We start from the raw sequence: 22,143 nt of genomic DNA on the forward strand, positions 1-22,143 counted from the left end.
GAGCACCATATTGAGGAAAGAGGGAGACGCACTCTTGTTAAAGGCACAGACCACTGTCTCCTCCTTTGCAAGACACCAGTTTGCTCCGCTGGCGTTGTCTTTTAAACATCCATCCATCCATCCATCCGCCCACTCACCCACCCACCCACCCAGCCATCCAGCCACCCACCCACCCAGCCATCCATCTGTTCAACCACCCACCCCATCCATCCACCTACCCACACACCCATCCATCCATCCATCCATCCATTTTTATTGCATGCATCTATTCAATCAACCGTGGTGGCGTAGTGGTTAAGTGCTACGGATGCTAACCAAAGGGTCGCAGTTCAAATCCGCCAGGCGCTCCTTGGAAACTCTACGGGGCAGTTCTGCTCTGTCCTACAAGGTCGGTACGAGTCGGAATCGACTCGACGGCACTGGGTTTGGTTTTTTGGTTTATTCAATCAACCAGATTTAGTCAACTTTGGAGAACAACTGGAAAAAACAGTTGCAGATGTTCTTCTGAATACAGGACAGTTCCTCAGTGGATGGGCCTGTGTTTTGATGACCTTTGATTCCTCAGGACCCAGGCAAAACCCCTTCTGATAGGGGGCTGGTGGACTGGGTGGTCTGGATTTGACGATTGTACTAGCTCTGAATGCGGCTTTTGGGAACACACTGTGCGGCCAAGGTATGACAACCTGTTCTCAACTGGGAATAAGCCAATGGGAGTAAACTTGAATTCAGACCCTGATCTTTAGCTTGATTCCAATTTTGAGGCTCATTGAGAGGAAGGGGACATAAGCCTGTTGCCAAGATTGATGTTGAGAAAAGGGGTAGAACCCTCCCCCGAGTGGTGTGCATACACAGGGTAGAGACCTCATTTTGACAAGTAGATGAATAGCCATGGGCACCAAGGAATGGTGTCATGGATTGAATTGTGAACCCCCAAATATGTGTCAACTTGGCTAGGCCATGTTTCAGTATTTTGTGGTTGTCCTCCATTTTGTGATCTGATTACCCTCCATTTTGTGATGTGTTGTAAATTCTAAACTCTGCTTGTGGTTACTCAGGCAGGATTAGGTTGTGTTAAAGAGGAGTAGGTTATGTTTGTTATGGTAATGAGACAGGATTAGGGTGGGATGCAACACCCATACTCAGGTCACAGCCCCGATCTGACATAAGGGGTGTTTTCTGGGGTATGGCCTGCATCACCTTTTATCTTACAAATCATAAAAGGAGAGAGAAGGCAGCAGATTGAGAGGGACCTCCTACCACCAAGAAAGAAAGGCTTGCAAGAGGCCCCCCGATGAGCAAAGCATTACTGAAGAAAAAGAACAAAGTGGAGGCCTCATACCACCTGATCTCAGAACCTACTATACAGTCAAGGTAGTCAAAACAGCCTAGTACTGGTCCAAAGACAGACACATAGACCAACTGAACAGAATCGAGAACCCAGATGTAAATCCATCCATCTATAAGAAGCTGATATTTGACAAAGTGCCAAAGTCCACTAAATGGGGAAAAGACAGTCTCTTTAACAAATGATGCTGGCATAACTGGACATCCATCTGTAAAAAAATGAAACAGGACCCATTCTTCACAGCGTACACAAAAACTAACTCAAAATGGATCAAAGACCTAAATATAAAACCTAAAACGATGAAGATTATGGAGAAAAATAAGGACAATGCTAAAAGACAAAACAAAACAAAACAAACCCATTGCCATCAAGTCGATTCTGACTCATAGCAGAGTAGTACTGCCTCATAGGGTTTCCAGGGAGTGGCTGGTGGATTCCAACTGCCAACCTTTTGGTTAGCAGCCGAATGCTTAACACTGTGCCACCAGGCACAATGCTAGGGGCCCTAATACACGGCATAAATTCAATACGAATCATAACTAACTGCACAAATACCAGAAGATAAGCTAGATAACTGACAGCACCTAAAAATTAAACAATTAGCTTATCAAAAGACTTCACCAAAAGAGTAAAAAAAGAACCTACAGACTGGGAAAATATTTTTGGCTATGACATATCTGACAAAGGTCTAATCTCTAAAATCTATGGGATACTTCAACACCTCAATAACAAAAAGAGAAAAACTCCAATGAAAAATTGGGCAAAGGATATGAACAGACACTTCACCAAAGAAGACATTCAGGCGGCTAATAGACACAAGAGGAAATGCTTGCATTTATTAGCCATTAACCAAAAACCACTGCAGTCAGGTCAATTCCGACTATAGGATAGAGTAGAACTGTTGAGTTTCCAGGGAGTGGCTGGTGGACTTGGACTTGCTGACCTTTTGGTTAGCAGCTGAGCTCTTAACCACTGCACCACCAGAGCTCCTATTAGCTATTGTTGTTGTTTGTTGTTTAGGTGCCATCAAGTCACTTCTGACTCATAGCCACCCTGTGCACAACAGAACGAAACACTGACGGGTCCTGTGCCACGCCCACAATTGTTATTATGCTTAAGCCTATTGTTGTAGCCGCTGCATCAATCCGTCTCATTTAGGGGCTTCCTGTTTTTTGTTGACCTTCTACTTTACCAAGCATGATGTCCTTCTCCAGGGACTGATCTCACCTGACATATCCGAAGTATGTAAGATGTAGTCTCGCCATCCTTGCTTCTAAGGAGCTTTCTGGTTGTATTTTTTCCAAGACACATTTGTTCGTTCTTTTGGCAGTCCGTGGTATGTATATTCAATATTCTTTGCCAACACCACAATTCAAAGGTGTCAATTCTTCTGTCTTCCTTATTCGTTGTCCAGCTTTCACATGCATATGATGAGATTGAAAATACCATGGCTTGGGTCAGGTGCACCTTAGTCTTCAAGGTGACATCTTTGCTTTTTAACAATTTAAAGAGGTCTTTTGCAGCAGATTTGCACAATGCAATGCATCTTTTGATTGTGGAGCCAAGTAAAATGAAATCCTTGACAACTTCAATCTTTTCTCCATTTATCGTGATGTTGCTTATTGGTCCAGTTGTGAGGACTTTTGTTTTCTTCATGTTGCGCTGCAATCCACACTGAAGGCTGTGGTCTTTATTCTTCATCAGTAACTGCTTCAAGTCCTCTTCACTTTCAGCAAGCAAGGTTGTGTCATCTGCATAACGCAGGTTGTTAATGAGTCTTCCACCAATCCTGATACCCCGTTCTTCATATAGTCCAGTTTCTCAGATTATTTGCTCAGCATACAGATTGAATATGTATGGTGAAAGGATACAGCCCTGATGCACACCTTTCCTGATTTTAAACCACGCAGTATCCCCTTGTTCTGTCCAAACAATTGCCTCTCGATGTATGTACAGGTTCCTCACGAGCACAATTAAGTGTTTCTGAGCTCCTATTCTCTGCAGTGTTATCCATAATTTATTATGATCCAGTGCCTTTGCATAGTCAATAAAACACTAGTAAACATCTTTCTGGTATTCTCTGCTTTCAGCCATTGCTTTCTGACATCAGCAGTGATATCCCTGGTTCCATGTTCTCTTCTGAATCCGGCTTGAATTTCCGGCAGTTCCCTGTCAATATACTGCTGTGGCCATTTCTGAATCATCTTCAGCAAAATTTTACTTGTATGTGATATTAATGCTATTGTTCCATAATTTCCACATTTGGTTGGATCCCCTTTCTTGGGAATAGGCATAAATATGGATCTCTTCCAGTCAGTTGGCCAGGTAACTGTCTTCCAAATTTCTTGGCATAGACGTGTGAGCACTTCCAGCACTGCATCCGTTTGTTGAAACATCTCAATTGATATTCCGTCAATTCATGGAAACTTTTTTTCACCAATGCCTTCAGTGCAGCTTGGACTTCTTCCTTCAGTACCGTCAGTTCCTGATCAAATACTACCTCTCGCAGTGGATGAACATTGACCAATTCTTTTTGGTATAATGACTCTGTGTATTCCTTCCATTTCTTTTGATGCTTCCTGCGTCGTTTAATATTTTTCCCATAGAATCCTTTAGTATTGCAACTCAAGGTTTGAATTTTTTCTTCAGTTCTTTCAGCTTGAGAAATACTGAGCATGTTCTTCCCTTTTGGTTTTCTACCTAGTTCTTTGTGCATGCCATTATAATACTTTGTCTTCTTGAGCTGCCCTTTGAAATCTTCTGTTCAGTTCTTCTACTTCATCATTTCTTCCTTTTGCTTTAGCTACTCAAAGTTCAAGAGCAAGTTTCAGGATCTCTTCTGACATCCACTTTGGTCTTTTCTTTCTTTTCTGTCTTTTCATGTATGATGTCATTCCACAACTCATCTGGTCTTTGGTCATTGGTGTTCAACAGGTCAAATCTATTTTTGAGATGGTCTGTAAATTCAGGTGGTATATATTCAAGGCCATACTTTGGCTCTCGTGGAGTTGTTCTAATGTTCTTCAGTTTCAACTTGAACTTGCATATGAGCAATTGACGGTCCGTTCCGCAGTTGGCCCCGGCCTTGTTCTGACTAACGACATTGAGCTTTTCCATCATCTCTTTCCACAGATGTGGTTGATTTGATTCCCGTGTATCCCACCTGGTGAGGTCCATGTGTATAGTTGCTGTTTATGTTGGTGAAAAAAGGTATTTGCAGTGAAGAAGTCATTGGTCTTGCAAAATTCTATCATGCGATCTCTGGCATCATTTCTATCACCAAGACCATATTTTCCAATTACCAATCCATTTTCTTTGTTTCCAGCTTTAGCATTCCAATCACCAGTAATTATCAATGCGTCCTGATTGTGTGTTCAATCAATGTCAGATTGCAGAAGTTGATAAAAATCTTCAATTTCTTCATTTTTGGTCTTAGTGGTTGGTGCATATTAGACGTTAGAGAAATGCAAATCAAAACTAAAGTGAGATACCATCTCACCCCAATATTACTGGCACAAAAAGAAAAAAAAGAATAGAAAATAACAAATGTTGGAGAGGTTGTGGGGAGATTGGAACTCTTATGCACTGCTGATGGGAGTGTAAAATGTCACAACCACTATGGAAAACGATATGGTGCTTCCTTTACCTAGGAATATATCCTAGAGATATAAGAGCCATCATGCAAATACATATATGCACACACATGTTCATTACAGCATTATTCACAACAGCAAAAAAGATGGAAGCAACCTAAGTGTCCATCAATAGATAAATGGATAAAAAAATTGTGGTACATACACACAATGAAATACTACACAACAACAGAGAAAATGATGAATTTTCCAAACATCTCACAACATGAATGAGCCTGGAGGGCATTATACTGAGCGAGATAAGTCAATCACAAAAGGACAAATATTGTATGAGACCGCTATTATAAAAACTCAAGAAAAGGTTAACATGCAGAAAGAAACACTCTTTGATGGTTAGGAGGGAGAGGAGGGCTGGGGAGGGGAAATCACTAACTAGGTAGTAGACAGGTGTTAAGTTTGGTGAAAGGAAAGACAACACACAATGGGGAAGTCGGCACAATTTGACCAAGGCAAAGCCATAGAAGCTTCCTAGACACATCCAAACACCTTGAGGGACCAAATTACCGGGGGTGAGGGCTGTCTCAGGGAACATCTAGGTCAATTGGCATAACAGAGTTCATAAAAAAAATATTCTACATCCTACTTTGGTGAGTAGATTCTGGGGTCTTAAAAACTTGAGTGGATGTCTAAAAAACATTTATGGTCCCATCACGTTCAGAGCAAAGGAGAATGAAGAAAACCAAAGACTCAAGGAAAATATTAGTCTAAAGGACTAATGGACCACGTGAACCACAGCCTCCACCAGCCTGATCCCAGAAGAACTAGATGGTTCCCAGCTACCACCACTGACTGCTATGAGAGGGACTACAGGGGAGGGCTCTGGAGAGAATAGAAGAAAAATGTAGAACAAAATTCCAATTCACAAAAAAAGACCAGATTTACTGATCTGATAGAGACTGGAGGAACTCCCTAGACTATGGCCCCCCAGGCACTCTGTTTACTCAGAACTGAAAACCCTTTCGAAGTCTACCGTTCAGCCAAAGAATTGACAGCTCTATAAAGCAAACAATAACATATGTGAGGAGCACGCTTCTTAGTTCAATCAAGTGTGTGAGACCAAATGGGCAACACTTGCCCAAAAGCAAAGACAAGAAGGCAGGAAGGGACAGGAAACCTGGATGAATGACATGGGGACCCTGAGGTGTAAAGAGAAAGGGGGAGAGTGCTGACACATTTCTGGGATTTCAACAAATGTCACAAAACAATTTGTGTACAAATTTTTTAATGATAAACTAATTAAGAAGAGCTGGGAGCAGAGTTTGTCCTTTGGATCTGAGGTCCCTGAGTTGAGAAACTCATAGACTGAGGGGAAGATTGGTACAAAGACCTTTCCCCAGAGCCAAGAGACAGACAAAGCCTTCCCCTAGAGCTGGTGCCCTGAATTTGGACTTCTAGCCTCCCAAACAGTGAGAGAATAAATTTCTGTTTGTTAAAGACATCCACTTGTAGTATTTCTGTTGTAGTAGCACTAGATAACTAAGACAGATGGGAATCTGCCATCAGAGCTGTCTCAGAGCAACAGGGACCATGGTGATATGCTGCAGGGTGCAGCTGCCTACCTGGGTATGGCACACATCCATAAGTGACAATTTCCATTAAGAGGATTCCAAATGACCACACGTCTGCTTTGATGGTGAACACTCCAAAGTGGATGGCTTCTGGGGCTGTCCACTTGATGGGGAACTTGGCACCTATGGGAATAGCCAGGAGCAGTTTTGTGAGGTGTTGACTGCACATCATCCTTCCCCCCTCCCCACACACCTCCACTCCCTGATCTTACTGACTTTCCATCCTGCCCCCACTGCACAGCCTTGCAGGACTTGGCTGGTGGGACTTGATAGAGATGTGTCCAAGGAGGTACTAAGGCACACTAAGAAACATGACTAGGCAAGTGTAGACACTGTTTTTCACCATGAAAGGATCATATGGACAACAAATACCACTCCCCTGAAGACCCTATGGAGCACAGTTCTACTCTGAAACACCTGTGGTCTCCATGAGTCTGAATCCACTCGATGGCAGCAGGTTCAGTTTTGGGTGGTCATCCTCTTGAGTGCTCTAAAAAGAGAGCAAATAGGCCTCACTGGGACAGAAGAGTCCTTTCCCACCTCATATGACCTTGTTTAGTAACATGGGACCCATAACTTGGACAAGTCATTTTAACTTGCCTGAGCCTGAGTTATTCCTCTCCTGCCAAATGGAAATGATGATACAAGACTTGCATACCTCCTAGGGTCATTGTGAGGAAGGAATTAAAATTCTACTGCCTAGGGGAAGCCCTGCTGATGGTGCTACCCCCCAGAGACCTCCTGCTTTGTAGATCCATGTCAACATCATGAGTAGACCACATAACTCAGTTCTTGATTGCCTCCCACTTTGCCTTGCTTTCTTGGTCTCCTCAGCCAGCCTGAAGTTCCCAGAGGAAACAAGCTATACCTATTCTCCTGAATCAACTGATTAATATACTCAACTATTAGTTGAACCATGGATAAATTTTTTGACCACTTCAGATTCTCTTGTGAAGGGGATTTTACCTCAGTTGTACCAACAAAATGAAACAGAAATGCTCAGTGAAAACTCTAATTCAGATATAAGGTTTTGTTGCCCAAGATTTGCAGCAGCGTTTTCCAAAATGTGTTGTATGAAACTCTTCTTCTGTGGGACATTAATAAGAGCTCAGTAGAAAAAAGGAGACCTGGCGGTGCAGTGGTTAAGTACTCAACTGCTAAATGAAAGGTTGGCGGTTTGAACCCACCAGTGGCTCTGCGGGAGCAAGATGTGGCAGTCTGCCTTAGAAACCCTATGGAGCTCAAATTAGTTTGGGAGATCCCAGGTAAAACAATGGCAAACTGTTTCTTTGCTGCAGGATTTCTCAGTGCCTTTAACATGCTGATGTTCACTGGGCATCTCCAGTCTCCAAGAGAGAATGAAGTATGTAGTATCTTCTAACCTACTTCATTACAGAACCATTCCTCAGTGGAACATCTTGAGGCACTATTGCTCTGCAGAACACATTTAGAGAAATGCTGATGTAGGTTGGAATAAGGCCAGAATTGTAAAAACCACACAGCTCTTAGATCTTTTTATATAGGACTCAAGGAAAAGCCAACTGGAGCTTTGAGGAGTTAGTGGAGGTAAGGTGTTCCTTGTGTTGGGGGTTCTGCTCACCCTCTTGGGCAATGTATTCACTGTCAATGATCCGGGCTAAGCCAAAGTCAGCAATTTTGCAGCACAGGGCCTCAGACACCAGGATGTTGGCTGCCCTCAAGTCACGGTGGATTGAATTCCTTTGCTCGATGTACGCCATTCCTTCTGCAATCTGAGGAAACAGGTCACACAGTGAAGAACAGTGTGATGTCTTCCACACAAGGACTGAGCCTACCTATCACCCCCTGCACAGTCCTTTTGGGGTGAGAGGAATGGCCTGCCCTGCCCTCTTTCATACCCAGCAGCCTGTCTGTAGAACCAACCTTTTCCCTCTTACAAAGATGGGAGAGGAAGGCTCAGGAGTATGTATTGGGGGGCGGTGGTGTTGCTGCTGGGGAAGTAGCACTTTCTTTGGTAGAGTAGAAATATGGCTTCAATTTCTCATCAACTGAATAAACCCCAGTCCCTCAGAAGGCCAGAATGGGAGGAACCCAGCCCCTTTTCATCAGAGACTCAAAGGCTCCCTGTAGCCCCTCACCATACCTCTCCTTCTCTTCTTTCAGGTAGCTGCCCACAAAGTGTCTGCAGGGGAGTGAGATAGCACAGTAAAGGCAGGAGAAAAGGAAAGTCTCTTGGGAGGGAGAAGGAAGAAAAGAAGGGGGGGCAGGAAGGAGACAGGAATGCAGGAAGGAAAGGAAAGAATTTCATCTCCTTGGAAAGTTGGAAGCACACTTCTTGGAACCAGGATTTGAAAACTCTGACCTCAAGCACATTGCTTGACCTCCCTGAGGGGTTACTGTCCTGATGTAGAACATGAGGGAAGCAGTCTCTAGGGCGTAGAGTTGAGGTGACGGTTGGATGAGATGACATGTGACAAAGAGCCCAGCCCAGCACCTGCCCCATGACAGGCACTCGGTGACCGTGAGCAGAATCTGAATAGAGTGAAAGATGTGGAGACCTGCTTCTGTTCCCTGGATCACCAACACTGCTCTTATGTTTCTTAGCCGAGGTACTTTATTCACTGCATTCCTAATGATGGATGAAGGAAATTAGGCAAAGAATAGAGCATCAATTTACCTCCACGGACCTTCAATAAGCCTGCATTGGAATTGATCCCACTTCTGGTTATGTTCCTAGTTGCATTGCTTTATTCATGCATCACTAAATTTATTAGCTACTTCATTCATTTATTTCTCCATTAAATTATGCAATCAATATCATTTATTAGTGAGGTGCTATGGGGAATATAAAGCTCTATAGTACTTATTCTGTTAATAAATATTTACTGAACAGTGACAGAAATTAAAAAAAAAGAAATTGAGTAGGGTCCAGATCTGCTTTCAAGGAGAAGAAAGTAACATGCACAAGGAGAATACTCAAGCTAAGTGCTCTGTATAAGTTTCCTGCCCAGGGAAAACTTAATAGAAATGACATCTGGCTTGGGTCATGAATGTTGATTAGGCCAGATGGAGAATAGAGTCAAGGCATGCTGGGCAGAGAGGACAGCCTAAGCAGAGGTTTAGGGGATGCAACGCATAGGGCATCGGGGAGCAGGGAACAATGCCATGGGACTGTAAAGTAGGACATATGGGGTTGTGGTTGGAGGGGCCTCCTGGGGCAGCCAGGGTGGCCTTGGAGAAAGGGCCTTGGGAGGCTTTGCATCTCATGCCACAGAGTAGGAAAAAGAGCCTGGAAGGACTTTGAGCTGGTGTGTGTGTTTGGGGGGCGGGGAGTCTCTGCGTGGTGCAAATGATTAATGCACTCAGCTACTAACCGAAAGGTTGGAGGCTCGAGTCCACCCAGAGGTACCTCAGAAGAAAGGACTGACAATCTACTTCTGAAAAATCAGTCACTGAAAACCCTGTGGAGCACAGCTGTACTCTGACACACATGGAATCATTGCAACTGGTTCTGGTTGGTGGTGAGGCATTACCATGATCAGAATGTGGTTTGGAAGCTGTTCACTTGGGAGGCCCTGAGGTTCTAATTTTCTGGTTTCCTAACACCCAGACTCTTGACCACATCTAGGTACTAAACTCAGATGGCTTTTCATATCTCTTGCCTCTGGGTGACCCAAGATTTCCCAGGCATTGTAGTGGGGATTGAATAAGAGACAGGCAAGAATGACAGAAGGAAAAGAAAGGAAAAAGAAGGCTTATCACTGTCACATGGTTTGAAACCAGTTACCAGTGTTAATTTTCTGAAACCATCTTACCACCTGCTCAGCCCCCCTGCTTACCTCAGTGGAAAAAAGGCTTGGTGACATCAAGCATTGATACTAATACCAGATAAAGCCAAATGAGGTGGGGAAGGGTGTGGGAGTGAGGCAGATTTCCTCGCCATAGCCGGATGTGTGTGCACGCGCACGTGTGTGTGTGTGTGTTGATGCATCTCTTAGGCTGACCGCAAACCAAAGTTTTCCTGCTGAGAGTCCCAGTATTAACACACACACACACTCAGGGTCATCAGATGAGTTTTCTTGCCAGTTAGAACCCTCAGCTAAAATTTGCTCCTCTCCACTTTGAACTTAACTCATGACGCCTGGGAAGCCTTGCACATGAACCCAAGGAACACACAGAGGATTAGTCCACGAGCTGAGAAGTTCTGATAATTGATATTCCCTGATGTTCAAAGAGGATTCTTTAGCTCCGAGAGAAGAAACAGTGTCCCTAGCACTTGTGTGTGGCTCATGCCTGCCCACCATGCTGGGGCCAAGTCCCAGGGTTGCAGCAGAACTTAGGGCTCCTGGGATCAATGTTTTCTGGATCACCTACTGCAGAAGGCATTTGTGGACACCATCTAAGAACCAAATGAGGTCACAACAAAACACATTTGCCTACTATGTTAAATGGAACTCTTGCTAACTTTCTGTGGCAAAGGAGACTGGGTATCCCACAATATCCGTGATCTCTTTCTTCCTTAGTCACATCTCATTCTATTATGGCTGCCCAGAATGAAGACTACATTTCATAGGCTCCCTTGCAGCTAGGTATGGCAACTTGACGTGGTGGCAAGTGGGATGTAAGAGGAAGTATAGTGGGTAACTTTAGGGATATGTTTCTAAATGGAGGAAGGTGGACTTTCTTTCCCCTTACATCTTCTTGTTGGCTGCAAAGAGGCTATGAAGGTAAAGCTTAAGCTGCCGTCTTGGACAATAAGATGACCTGCCAAGATATTCAGCAGGGTGGAAGAAATCTGGGTCCCTGGGGCCTCCGCTGGGCAGAGCTGTGTACCTGCCCCGGACTGCCCACCTCAGGGTGTTTATATACTTAAGCCATTATTAATTTGGGTTCTCTGTCCCTTGCAGCCCAAACTAAATCTAACTGGTACAATATCTAAATGGTTGATTATTTTGTTAAGCCACAGAGCACAGAGAAAAGGGCCTGGGGGTTCAGCTCTCTGGTTCTCTCTGCACTTGGTAGTTTACAAACCTGGGCCGACATGTCAATCAGTCTTGGGAGGGACAGTCTGCTACCTTCATCTGTCTTCAAGAAATCCAGAAGGCATCCTGAGAAGAGAGACGTTGCAACTCTACTTCTGCAAAATGATCCACCCCTGCTGTGCCAGCCTCTCCAGAAAGTAGGTGGTTGCTCTCTCAGATCGCTTGGTACACTGAGAAGGAACTTATCCACAGCTCCAGAGTGCCTTATACTTTATGAAGAGCCCAAACTCAATCCTTAGAGCACTCCAGGAGGCAGCTAATATGCTCCCGGCTGCCCAGGGGGTGTTAGGTCTCAGCCAAGTTGTCTGAAGTTGTACAGCCAGAGGAGCTGGAAATAGAACCTACTGATCTGACCCTAAATTTGGTGCTCTTTCCTGACATGACTTTCCCATGTTAATACCTTACTTGCTCCCTTGATACTTTGTTGACAGAGGTGTTTCCCTTAGCAAGAAAACACCAGAATGGAGAATTGTCTCTTGGGGGTTGATACAAGGGACAAATGCAGCTTCTCCACAGCATTAAAGAACTAGGAAGGAAGCTTGCCTGAAGTGCTGCTAAGAGATGACCAAGGTGGCCATTGTGACCCCCAGCATAGTCTCCCACAGTGGCCACCTTTCCAGAAAATTTTAAGGAAATATAGTAGCATAGTTATGGCTATAAGGAAGCAGTATGGAGTTAGGGCCATTAGAGAGGTGGGAAGGTCAAAGGTTGAGACCATAGTTAGGGGCTTATTTCCCCTCAACCTCTACCAAAGACACAAGCCTGATCCCGGGGTCACTACTCCCATGAGCACTTGGCTACACCACGACCTCAGAGGCCATCTAGCCCAATTTCTCTTTTCATGCATGTTGTAAAATGTTCACACAGTTGTAAAGGGTCCCGTGGCTCGTTAGTGTTAGAGCTGGAACTAGAACCCTATCTTCAGATGCCCAGCCTACTGCTCTTTTGACTTTGCAGTGCTCTGTCTTCCCCAGTAGGCATGAAATAAGGCTGGGCACGGAAGAGACACTCCAAAAATGTTGGTTGAACTATTCCTGAACTGAGGACAGAGCTCTATAAGAATTTACCCCTCTGTTTCTCTTCCTACTCCCATATACTTGCAACTCCCTACATCTGCCCATGGCACAGCCATCCCCCTGGAGATCCTCTGGCCAGCCAAATCCATGGCAGCTGGATCATACTCAGACTTCTACTCCCCCAAGCTTGGACGCTTCCCCTTGCCTCCCAGCTTCAGTAAAGGAATAAACTCCTGTGGAGTGTACCACCTCTGGCCATGTACTCGGTCACTATGTAGATGGGCTCCTTGGTGACCACGGCGTAGAGACGGACCAGTCTCTCATGCTGGAGGGTTTTCATCATGTTGGCCTCACCCAGAAAGGCTTCAGGAGACATAGTTCCCTCCTTCAAGGTCTTGATGGCCACCTTCACATTGTTTTTGTAATAACCTAAGCCCAGGGGAAGAGAGAGAATTAGGAAGCCATTAAGAAGGCTGACAGGTTGCTCAGAGGCAATTCCTGTAACCAAAATCTACAGAAAAGCTTCCAGGTGCTGTCTCTATTCTATAGATCAGGAGACTGAAGCCAGAGAGGCCCACTATGGAAGTAGTCCTGGGTTGAATGTGCAGATTCTGAAGGCAGGGGTAGGGGCCAGGCTTACGCTGTGTGAGATACCAAAGCTGTTTCAGGCTTTCTTGATATATTGGTGCCTCAGGCAGTCGAGGAATTTACCTTGCCTTTTTACTTCTTTGTCCCCATATGCAGGGCCTGGGCTACATCCTTCATGTAGCCTTGCTCTTACCCCTTTCACTATCCCCTACGTAATGAATCTCTTCTATCTCATAATAGTTTGATTATGGAAAAAAGCATTACGGCCTGTGGTAACATTATGAAGGAGGCAGAGGTGGCTTGTGGGTCTCATTAACTTCTTTCTATGCCTCTGTGGCATTCCTTTCTGCTCCTTAAACTACTTATATCTCCACACTCCCTCCTCACCCCATTCGGGCCCCCATTCACACCCTCCCAGCCTTAGTCAAGTTGGGAAGATGAATAACTTCTACTTTCCCTTCTCAGGGTAGCTGAACTTTAACAGGGACCCAACACCCCAGATAAAGAGTGGAGCCCTTGCTAGAGGCATCTCAGGCCTTGGCCATGTGGTGCTTGAGGGTATGGGGAGGCATCAGGATCCTATCCTGAAATCATGCCCCAGAGACATGGACCATTCCAGGAATAAAACAAAGCAGAATGTTTTACGTTCTGATAGTGCCAATGGTCAGCAGGGGAGCAGTCATCAAATACAATTTAAATGTGAAAATGTGGGCACCTGGGAGTTAAGTGACTTGGCCAGAGGCACTAATTGGCCAGTGGTTGGCCTTGAACAGACGCTTGAACTCCTAGTTCACTGTTCTTCCCTGTATAACATTATCTACATATAGAAGAGCCACAGCTAAGAAAAGTTAGCAATACATTCAAGTTCACACACAAGTCAATGGCAAAGCTAGCACTGGGCAGAAAAGAACAAAGGGGGGAACTAATTTAGGGGCGGAGAGAGCTGCATTCTATTCCTACTCCACCACCATGACTATGGGATAAATTATAGCAACTGTGGGCAAGTCACTTCAATGTTCTCTGCCTTGATGACTTCATCAGTAAAATGGGTATCTGAGCCTCTGTCCTTTCTTCCTCACAAGTCTTTATGCAAAAAGTATGATGTACTGTGCAAATACCAGGACTTTTGTCTTCAGTTGCCCCTTCTATATTTAAGGACGTAGGGTAGGGAGAGAGGCTTCTGGCATGCCATATACTTACCCATCCAGACTTCTCCAAACTGCCCGGATCCAAGTTTTCTGACCAGTTTGAGAGACTGCCGGGGAATTTCCCATTCATCCTGGACCCAGGGCTTCTGAGGAGCCAGGCTCACACAGGGCAGCATCAGCCTCTGGCACAAACCATTCCCGTTCTCTGCATTAGGGAAAAAAGAGATGGGGCTGGAAGTTACCAGAGCAACCAAAGATGCACACCTCTCCTAGTCATGTTGCCACTATCATCTCCCCTACCCCCACCTGTCAGCACACACACATTCAGCTCTTTTCATTAGTTTTGCATAAAGCAGTACATCTATCAATGACTTGCTCTCTCTAAGGACATTTAGATGTAAAATACTTGTCACTTTCCATGTGGTCGCATGTTGAGCTGTTAGATGGGATCAGGGTCACCAACATTGAATCATTATTCTGAGAGTTGCCAACTGCCTTAGGTCCAGCTTTGGGATAATCCTCCCTCCTTATGTGGCACAAATGATTCACATAATCTTGGGATCTTAGCGAGAGATAAAAGGGGTCCCTTGTCACAACCCTCCCTCTGCCACTTGGGATGCCTGCTCTTACTAGAATAGTGCTGCACCAGGTCTTGGAGCGAGGGAAAAGTAATGCTGGGAGAGATGTAATAGCCTCCTTCATCCAGCACTCGGATCTTATAGTGTTTGATCACCTCCCCCTGGGTGGTTACATCCTTCACAGACAGGGAAAAGGCACCTAGAGGGTTAATAAAACACACCCATAAGAAAAGTAAGATGAACTATTAGGATTGGTATTTGGGCTTCATTTCAATTCACTGAAAAAAGTTCCTCAAATTCTACTTTCCATTTTGGCCACTACCATTGTAAGTTTCCTCACCTGACCTCAGCCCTCCTGGAAGTCTTCCCTGTCGTCTTCACCTGACCCTGTCCTTGATATTGCCCCCAAAGCTTGCAAAACTCAGGTATGGAATCACAGAACTCCGGAGCAGGTGGGACAGCCTCTTAGTAATCACACAGGCCCTCCACTGGGGCACCTGGTCTCTCTGGACCCCTTTGCCACGAAATATTGAGAAATGTAGGGTCATTGTAGGGCCTAGAAGTTTAATTTATTTATTTTTGGGCTATACTCCCACATACAGTAGCAAATCACAACCTCAAGCACCCACGTCCTTGGAAGAAAGTATAATAAATGGTTTCCAGTATATCTGCTCATACTCTTTTGCTGCTTGTCCATTTATATTGTCATCTATGCTAATGTTTGCCTGGAGACAAGTGGTAGGAGAAGCCAAGGGTTAAGAACTAGGTGGCAAATTTTCATATTGAGAAACTTCTTTCATTATCTTGATGTTTTTATAAAATGCCTCTGTGCAGCTCTCTGGGTACCATGGATGCACTTCAAACTCTAATTTGAGAGATGAGGAAGCTGAGGCCTAGAAGGATGATGTTGCTTGCCAAAGGTTACTCTGCTAGTCAGTGGCAGGTTTGGGGACTGAGCTGAGGGCTCCCAGGTCCTTTCCTTGAGGATGAGCCTACCATGATCAATTCCACACTTTCCCACCAGGACTCAGGCTTGGACATCTCTTTTTCTGGGGTGTGGACACTCCATTTTGTTCTGTTGGTCTTAAGCCATCTTTCCTCTCCTGTCAGAACCACCACCCCTATTCAGACCCTTCTCCTGTCCTGTTTCTCTTAGCCAATGTGTCTTTCTCATCACCTACATGCAAAAGAGAATGCTGAGAGGCTGTCCGCTCAGTCAGTGAACCTTGCTGCTGCCACAGTCCATCCACATCCCTGGCCCCAGTCCAAATGCTGCAAACTATTCCCTCCCAAACCCCCTACCACCCCAGGTTGGTGCAATTGTGCCCTCCAGCCTATAAGGAACAAAAGAGCTTGGCTGTGGTGAGTTCCTTCATCCGTACCACTGTAGTGAGCAAAAGAACTTCTCTCCCCATTTCATAGGCTGCAAACTGAGCCAAGTGCCCAGCAATAAGCCAAGAAAACTTGGCTGGCCTCCACATAGTCATATTTTCTGTGAAGCTGCTTAAGCTTATAATTTAGGGTCCCTCACTTGCCTGGGCTCTTCTAAGATCTTATCTCTCATATTTGTTCCTACAGTTTTGTATTGCTCTTAAAGAGGGCCTCCAGAACCTCAGGTTCACAAAACCTGGATCCACCTGCCTCCATGGTCCATCTGGGCTGCGCTGTGCATACAGGGCTTGGCTCTCAGAAATTATGAGTTCTTAACATGGAAAGGACCACCTGCCTTTAGGTTGGTAAACTAGTTTGAGCTTCATGTGCAGTTGCCATACATCAACTGTGACTCATGGTGACCCCATGTATGTCAGAGTAGAACTGTGCCCCTCCATAGGGTTTTCAATAGCTAATTTTTAAGAAGTAGATGTCTTAGTCATCTAGTGCTGCTGTAACAGAAATACCACAAGTGGATGGCTTCCAAAAAGAGAAATTTATTCCCTCGCAGTCTAGTAGGCTACAAGTCCAAATTCAGGGCATCAGCTCCAGGGGAAGGCTTTCTCTTCTCTGTTGGCTCTGGAGGAAGCCCCTTGTCATCAATCTTTCCCTGGTTTAGGAGCTTCTCAGTGCAGTGGCTGCAGGTCCAAAGGACGCGTGGTTCTGGCTCTACTTTCTTGGTAGTATGAGGTCCCCGTGTCTCTCTGCTTACTTCTCTCTTGTATATCTCAAAAGAGATTGGCTTAAGACACCATGTGATCTTGTAGGTCTCATCAACATATCTGCTGCTTTTCCATCTCATTAACAAAATGGTGGAGGAAAGGGGCCCTCAGACCTCCATGTGGGGGAGGAAGGGGCTCTTTAAGAGTTGGCCTATCTCTTCCTATCTTCTTACCCCAGGGAGCTAGCCCAAGCTGAGAATTGGCCAGATGGAGCCAGGGTTGCAAGGCTGTTCAAGCAACATCACCCCTCACGCACATGCACATGCATACACATACATGTATGCGCACACACACGCACGCACACACGCACACACACACACACTCTCCTCAGCACTCCAAAACAAGACCTCTCAGTGTGCATCTCTAAGCTACAGCCAGTGGGTACAAGAGAGGGCCAGGAAGCGACACAGTAAAGGGAAGGAATGCTGCTCTCAGAAGCAGGGGTAGCAGGTTCATACACTGACACTTTGAGCTCCGATATTTACTCACTGTTGGCCTTGGGTGAGCTATTTCCTCTCTCTGGGTCTCAGTTTCCTCATCTTTCACATGGGGATGTTGTCCTAGTATTTCAGAGGTCTAAATCTTAAATCTAGTGCAAATGTGTACCAAAAGGCATACATAATAAGGTTCATATAGCAGTGTGTTTATAGTCTTAAATGGAAATAATCCAAGGTCTGTCAGCAGTAGAATGGATACATAAATTATGGAATACTTACACACTGGATTCTATATAGCAAGGAAAGTGAACAGACTAATAACATACTCAACAACATACGATTGTCACAATGTTGAATAAAAGAAGACACGCAAAAATAAAAACAGTATGACTCCATTTGCATAAAGCTAAAAAACAGAAAAAACACAACTGGGCTGTCCAGGCAGGGTCTATATTGAGAGACAGGCTTGGGGCCCAGAAGCTTTGAGGTTCTCTGGGCTGGTGTTCCCTCCATGGAAGTAGGGCCTCTGGTGTGGAATTACTGGGGGCAGTGGCGTAGCAAGGGGGGGCACACTATCCCCTGGGCACAAGTCCAAGGGAGCACCAGATGAGACACAGAATGACATTCCAGGGTGCCACAAATGTGAAAGATGTCTGACTGAGACAGCAAACAAGAGGGAGAAGGCGTTTCTGCTGACTCTTCACCTTTACTGCTATCAACACCTATTCATCTTGAAATTGAGGGGGGGTGCAATTTAGAGATTGCCCCTGGGTGCTCATCACCCTCACTAAACTCTCCTGCCTGGGAGACACACAGAGAAGAGGGTGTGTGGGCTACCATGCTTACCTTTATTTGTTTCATTCTCTCTAATAAGGAAAGAGCCAACCTTATTGATTGGAGCCAGAAGCTGCCTCTCAGCATCTTTCCGGCTAATTGATCTAAAGAACCACCTGGAAAAAGGAAAAGGCAGGTAAACCTCAAATAATGGCTGTGCTTCTTGGAATACTCTTATCCAAACCTCCCTCCTAAGCAATGCCTCTTTCACCAAGAAATCAAATATCTTAGTAAATTAAATGCCCCTCTGGCCCCTGTACCCCCTTCCATTTTTCTACCAGCATGTGGATTTACTGTTTTCTTTAAAAGAAAACGAGAACATTATTTGGGTGACTTTTGTTAATTTTGCTTTGGAAAAATGCACCTGAACACCTTCCCCACAAGGTACTCATTGTTGCCTCCTTAGGCTTGAATCTCTGAAACAAACTGCCAGAGACTCTCAGAGTAGGGGTTGCCACTATGTTCCCCACTTAGGATGCCCAGGCTGCACATGATTCTTCAGTATAGCAGTGCCACATTGTCCTGTACACTGTCCCAGACTCACATGGAAATGCTCACACTGGGGCACCAGGCAGGGCTGGGTGTGGGCAGACAAGAAACCCTCCCACAGCAGACATCACTGGAGGCCTTGGAAGACTGTTTGGTGATCACACCACCCACTGTTGGCTCTCAAGCCATCCTGACACATGGGAAAAGTCCCTGGGTGGTGCCAACAGTTAACATACTCAGCTTCTAACAAAAAGGTTGGAGGTTCAAGTTCATCCAGAGGCACCTTGAAAGAAAGTCCTGGTGTTCTACTTCTGAAAAATCAACCATTGAAAACCTCGGGGCACAGTTCTACTCAGACAGAGATGGGGTTGGCATGAGTCAGAGTCAACTCAATGGCAACTGGTTAACCCAAGGAAAGAGCAGTTCTCATTTTACAGATGGTAAGAGTGAGGTGCAGAGGAGGGAAGGAACTCCTTCAGTATCACACAGTGATTCAAACTCAGGAGTGTTGTTATCTGGGACCAGTAAATAATCCTTTGCCAGCAGTTTCAGTTCCCTGCCTTTTTTCTGCTCCCTCCCTCCTGGGTTCACAAGGGTTCACTTTTTAGCCCACTATTGATTCCACCTAAGAGTAACCTTCAGAGCAAAAGCAGTGATTACTACCTCTGCTTAGAAGGAGACTCAAGCTTGTCTACCTACTTTTCCACTTCCAGGGTCTCTACTCGGGCAACAAAGTTACTGGGCACATAGCCTTCTCTTCCAGTGATGAGTGATTTGGCCAACCACCAGTCTCCAGTTCTAAGAGGGAGAAGGGAGAAAACAGAAATAGGATAATGGCTCACATGGGCCTTTCCATGGGACAACTCACAGTCCTTCACAGTATGACTTCATCTCTGGGAGGCAGAGAATTCATGAAAATAGACAGTCTGGCAGATAAGATGTAACTTATCCAAATTGCTCACTGATGCGGTGGCTGTCTGGGTTATTTCTACTTTAGTGAGCATCCACAGACTAAAGGTACTCCTGGTCCAGGGCAGGAAGGGGGATGATGCAGTCTCTAGAGGGAAGAGTTTACCCAGACAGTCTGACAAACCCAAGAGGCACCTGTCTTCTAGTGAGTAGGCTTTCCTCTTGATAAAGGGGACAAAATTACAGATACTGTTTAGAATTTAGTGAGTGTGTTGGGACTGGCCTGGGAAAGACAAAAACAGGAGGAACTGGGCAGCTCATGTGTGGTCTAGAGGTTGGAGCTTTAATGCTCTTGGCCCAACACCACTGCACGACTTCAAAAACAAAATCAACCCCTCAGTGCTCTAAGGACAAATCCAGCATTTGGAAGGCAGCAGACTTTGGTGGAATTTCTGAGAAGGAACACTAGAAATAAGCTAAAGCTGATTTCACATGTGGAATCCTGTGTGAGACTTCTGTCCAGCAAGAGAGACAAAGATGGACATGACTGATGCAAATACAAGACTCTAATGGAGCAGCAAGCAAGTGCTGTAGGGGCAGATATGGGAGGCTTACACTGCCTGAGGGGTCAGGAAGGCTGCATGGAGGAGGTGACATTTGAGGTGGGTTTTGAAGGATAAGTAGGATTTTAACAGCAAAGCAGAGGATAGCAAATGGAAACTACCTCAGCAAAAGACTTTGGACAATATATGGAAGGAATACAATTAGGCCAAGTTGAAGAAAATGCTGGCCGATTGGGCTAGGGAACAGGACAATGAAGAGGATATTCTGGAGACAGCCATGGAGGGGGGGTGGGGTAAGGTGAGGTAGATGGATGGGTGGAAGTACTGCTGGGATGGACAGCTACAGAGGCCTCTGACTAAGGGGTGACATTAAGGAAACTTACTCCTTCAAGATCTGCAGCTTCTCTCCCTTCAGCATCTGTAGGTCCTGGTCGTCCACTGCGTTGTAATCATACAAAGCCACCACAAAATGCTCCTCTAGAATGCACAAGGAAAAGATGGCCACCACTTGAGCCTACTGAAGTGATGGCAGGAGTGGGATAAGTTTCTTTTCTGAGCCATCTTCTGGCTACTAGGAGAGTTAGGAACTAGCAGGGACAGAAGGGTAGCATGGTGCACCTTCTCACTCACCAATGCTGTATAGGAAATTCCTGTCAGGAAGACTGACCTCCTGACCTTGCTGTCTGCCACTCAGAGCCAACCCTGTCTTTCCTTCTGGACCCCACTTAAAAGCCCTGAGCACTGGACAGGGCTGTTGTGTACGGGAGTCAATAATCAGAAGATCTAGAAAGATCGGCAGCACTACACAGGTGTTGCTAGGCATCTGATGGCTGCAGACTTAAGTTTGGGGAAGCAGTGTTGGCTTATTCCTCATCCTGCCCTTTCCCTTCACCCTATCTCTGAGGCAAGTGAGCTTCTCCTTTTCTTTCCCTTCCCTATCTGCCCTATTTACTTCTCTCCCAAGGGACAGTAGTCCTGTAATTTGACAGCTTTAGTCCTAACCTTTCCATACAGTTGGAGTTGGAGTGCTTTTGACTGGCAGCACCTCTGGGCCTGTCTGGCCCTCTGACTTGCTGGTGGTGCCCTGGAATAGGTGGGTGAGGGCTCAGGAAATTGGCAAGTAGTCTTTCAAATGACCACTGCTAACAGGAGCGGGGGCTCTTCTGCACAGCTCTGCGGACCCAAAGGACACCACTTAACTTCTCTAGGAGAATATGGCCAGTGGTATAATCTTGGGCTAATCACCTCACCTCTGTGTGAAATAGGGGGTTGGAATAGATGATGGTGGTCCCTCTGGTTCTAATATTCAAGTTCTTGCTCCAAAATGAAATTAGTTTATTTTCTTGCCCTGGGCTTCTTTGCTGGAGATGTAAACCAAGACCCTTGATGGAAGTTAATGGTGATCACCAGCAGAACAAGGAAAACCACGTGAAGTCACTAACTGGCCACAGCTCTTTGCTCATGAGTTCCCTAGCCTCTGAGCTCTTTCAAGGGAGGACTCATATCTTACTCATTTTTACTCCTTCCTCAGTCCTTGAGCAGAGCCAGGCATATAGTAGTGCTCCATGTGTGCTGTGTGAATGAATTAATGAATGAGGCCCTGATTGTTGAAGACCGACCCTTCCAGTTGCTATGTATAAGCTGGGTCATGAGAAAGCTGGGGGATTAAAAGGTTGGGATCATGCTCTCTTGTAAGCTAATGCTGAACATCAGGTGAGTGGCCTCTAAGTGGGCTGAGTCTCAGCTGATGCATTGATCCCCTGGGTCAGGAAAAGTGAAGACATTCATTGGGTCACCATCAGATTAGAAGCTGGATACTGGGGTTGATGGGAGGGTGGTGT

General features: G+C 45.4%; 1 protein-coding gene across 4 annotated transcripts in view; it reads right to left on the minus strand.

Moving 5' to 3' along the window:
* BLK (BLK proto-oncogene, Src family tyrosine kinase) overlaps positions 1–22,143 on the minus strand; it is an 89,315-nt gene that overhangs the window by 710 nt on the left and 66,462 nt on the right. For 2 of the 4 annotated variants that reach the window (XM_049866431.1, XM_049866430.1), the window contains 9 exons: positions 20,686–20,779; positions 19,530–19,628; positions 18,354–18,457; positions 14,970–15,116; positions 14,392–14,544; positions 12,853–13,032; positions 11,577–11,653; positions 8,167–8,317; positions 6,558–6,689 (listed from right to left, as the gene is read on the minus strand). In XM_049866431.1, coding sequence (XP_049722388.1) covers positions 6,558–6,689; positions 8,167–8,317; positions 11,577–11,653; positions 12,853–13,032; positions 14,392–14,544; positions 14,970–15,116; positions 18,354–18,457; positions 19,530–19,628; positions 20,686–20,779 — 1,137 coding nt within the window. The remainder of the gene's footprint in view (positions 1–6,557; positions 6,690–8,166; positions 8,318–11,576; positions 11,654–12,852; positions 13,033–14,391; positions 14,545–14,969; positions 15,117–18,353; positions 18,458–19,529; positions 19,629–20,685; positions 20,780–22,143) is intronic. The other 2 variants (XM_049866432.1, XM_049866433.1) reach the window with 2 other exon arrangements.

The sequence above is a fragment of the Elephas maximus genome, chromosome 22 (assembly GCF_024166365.1).
Source record: "Elephas maximus indicus isolate mEleMax1 chromosome 22, mEleMax1 primary haplotype, whole genome shotgun sequence".
Classification (NCBI taxonomy): Eukaryota; Metazoa; Chordata; class Mammalia; order Proboscidea; family Elephantidae; genus Elephas; species Elephas maximus.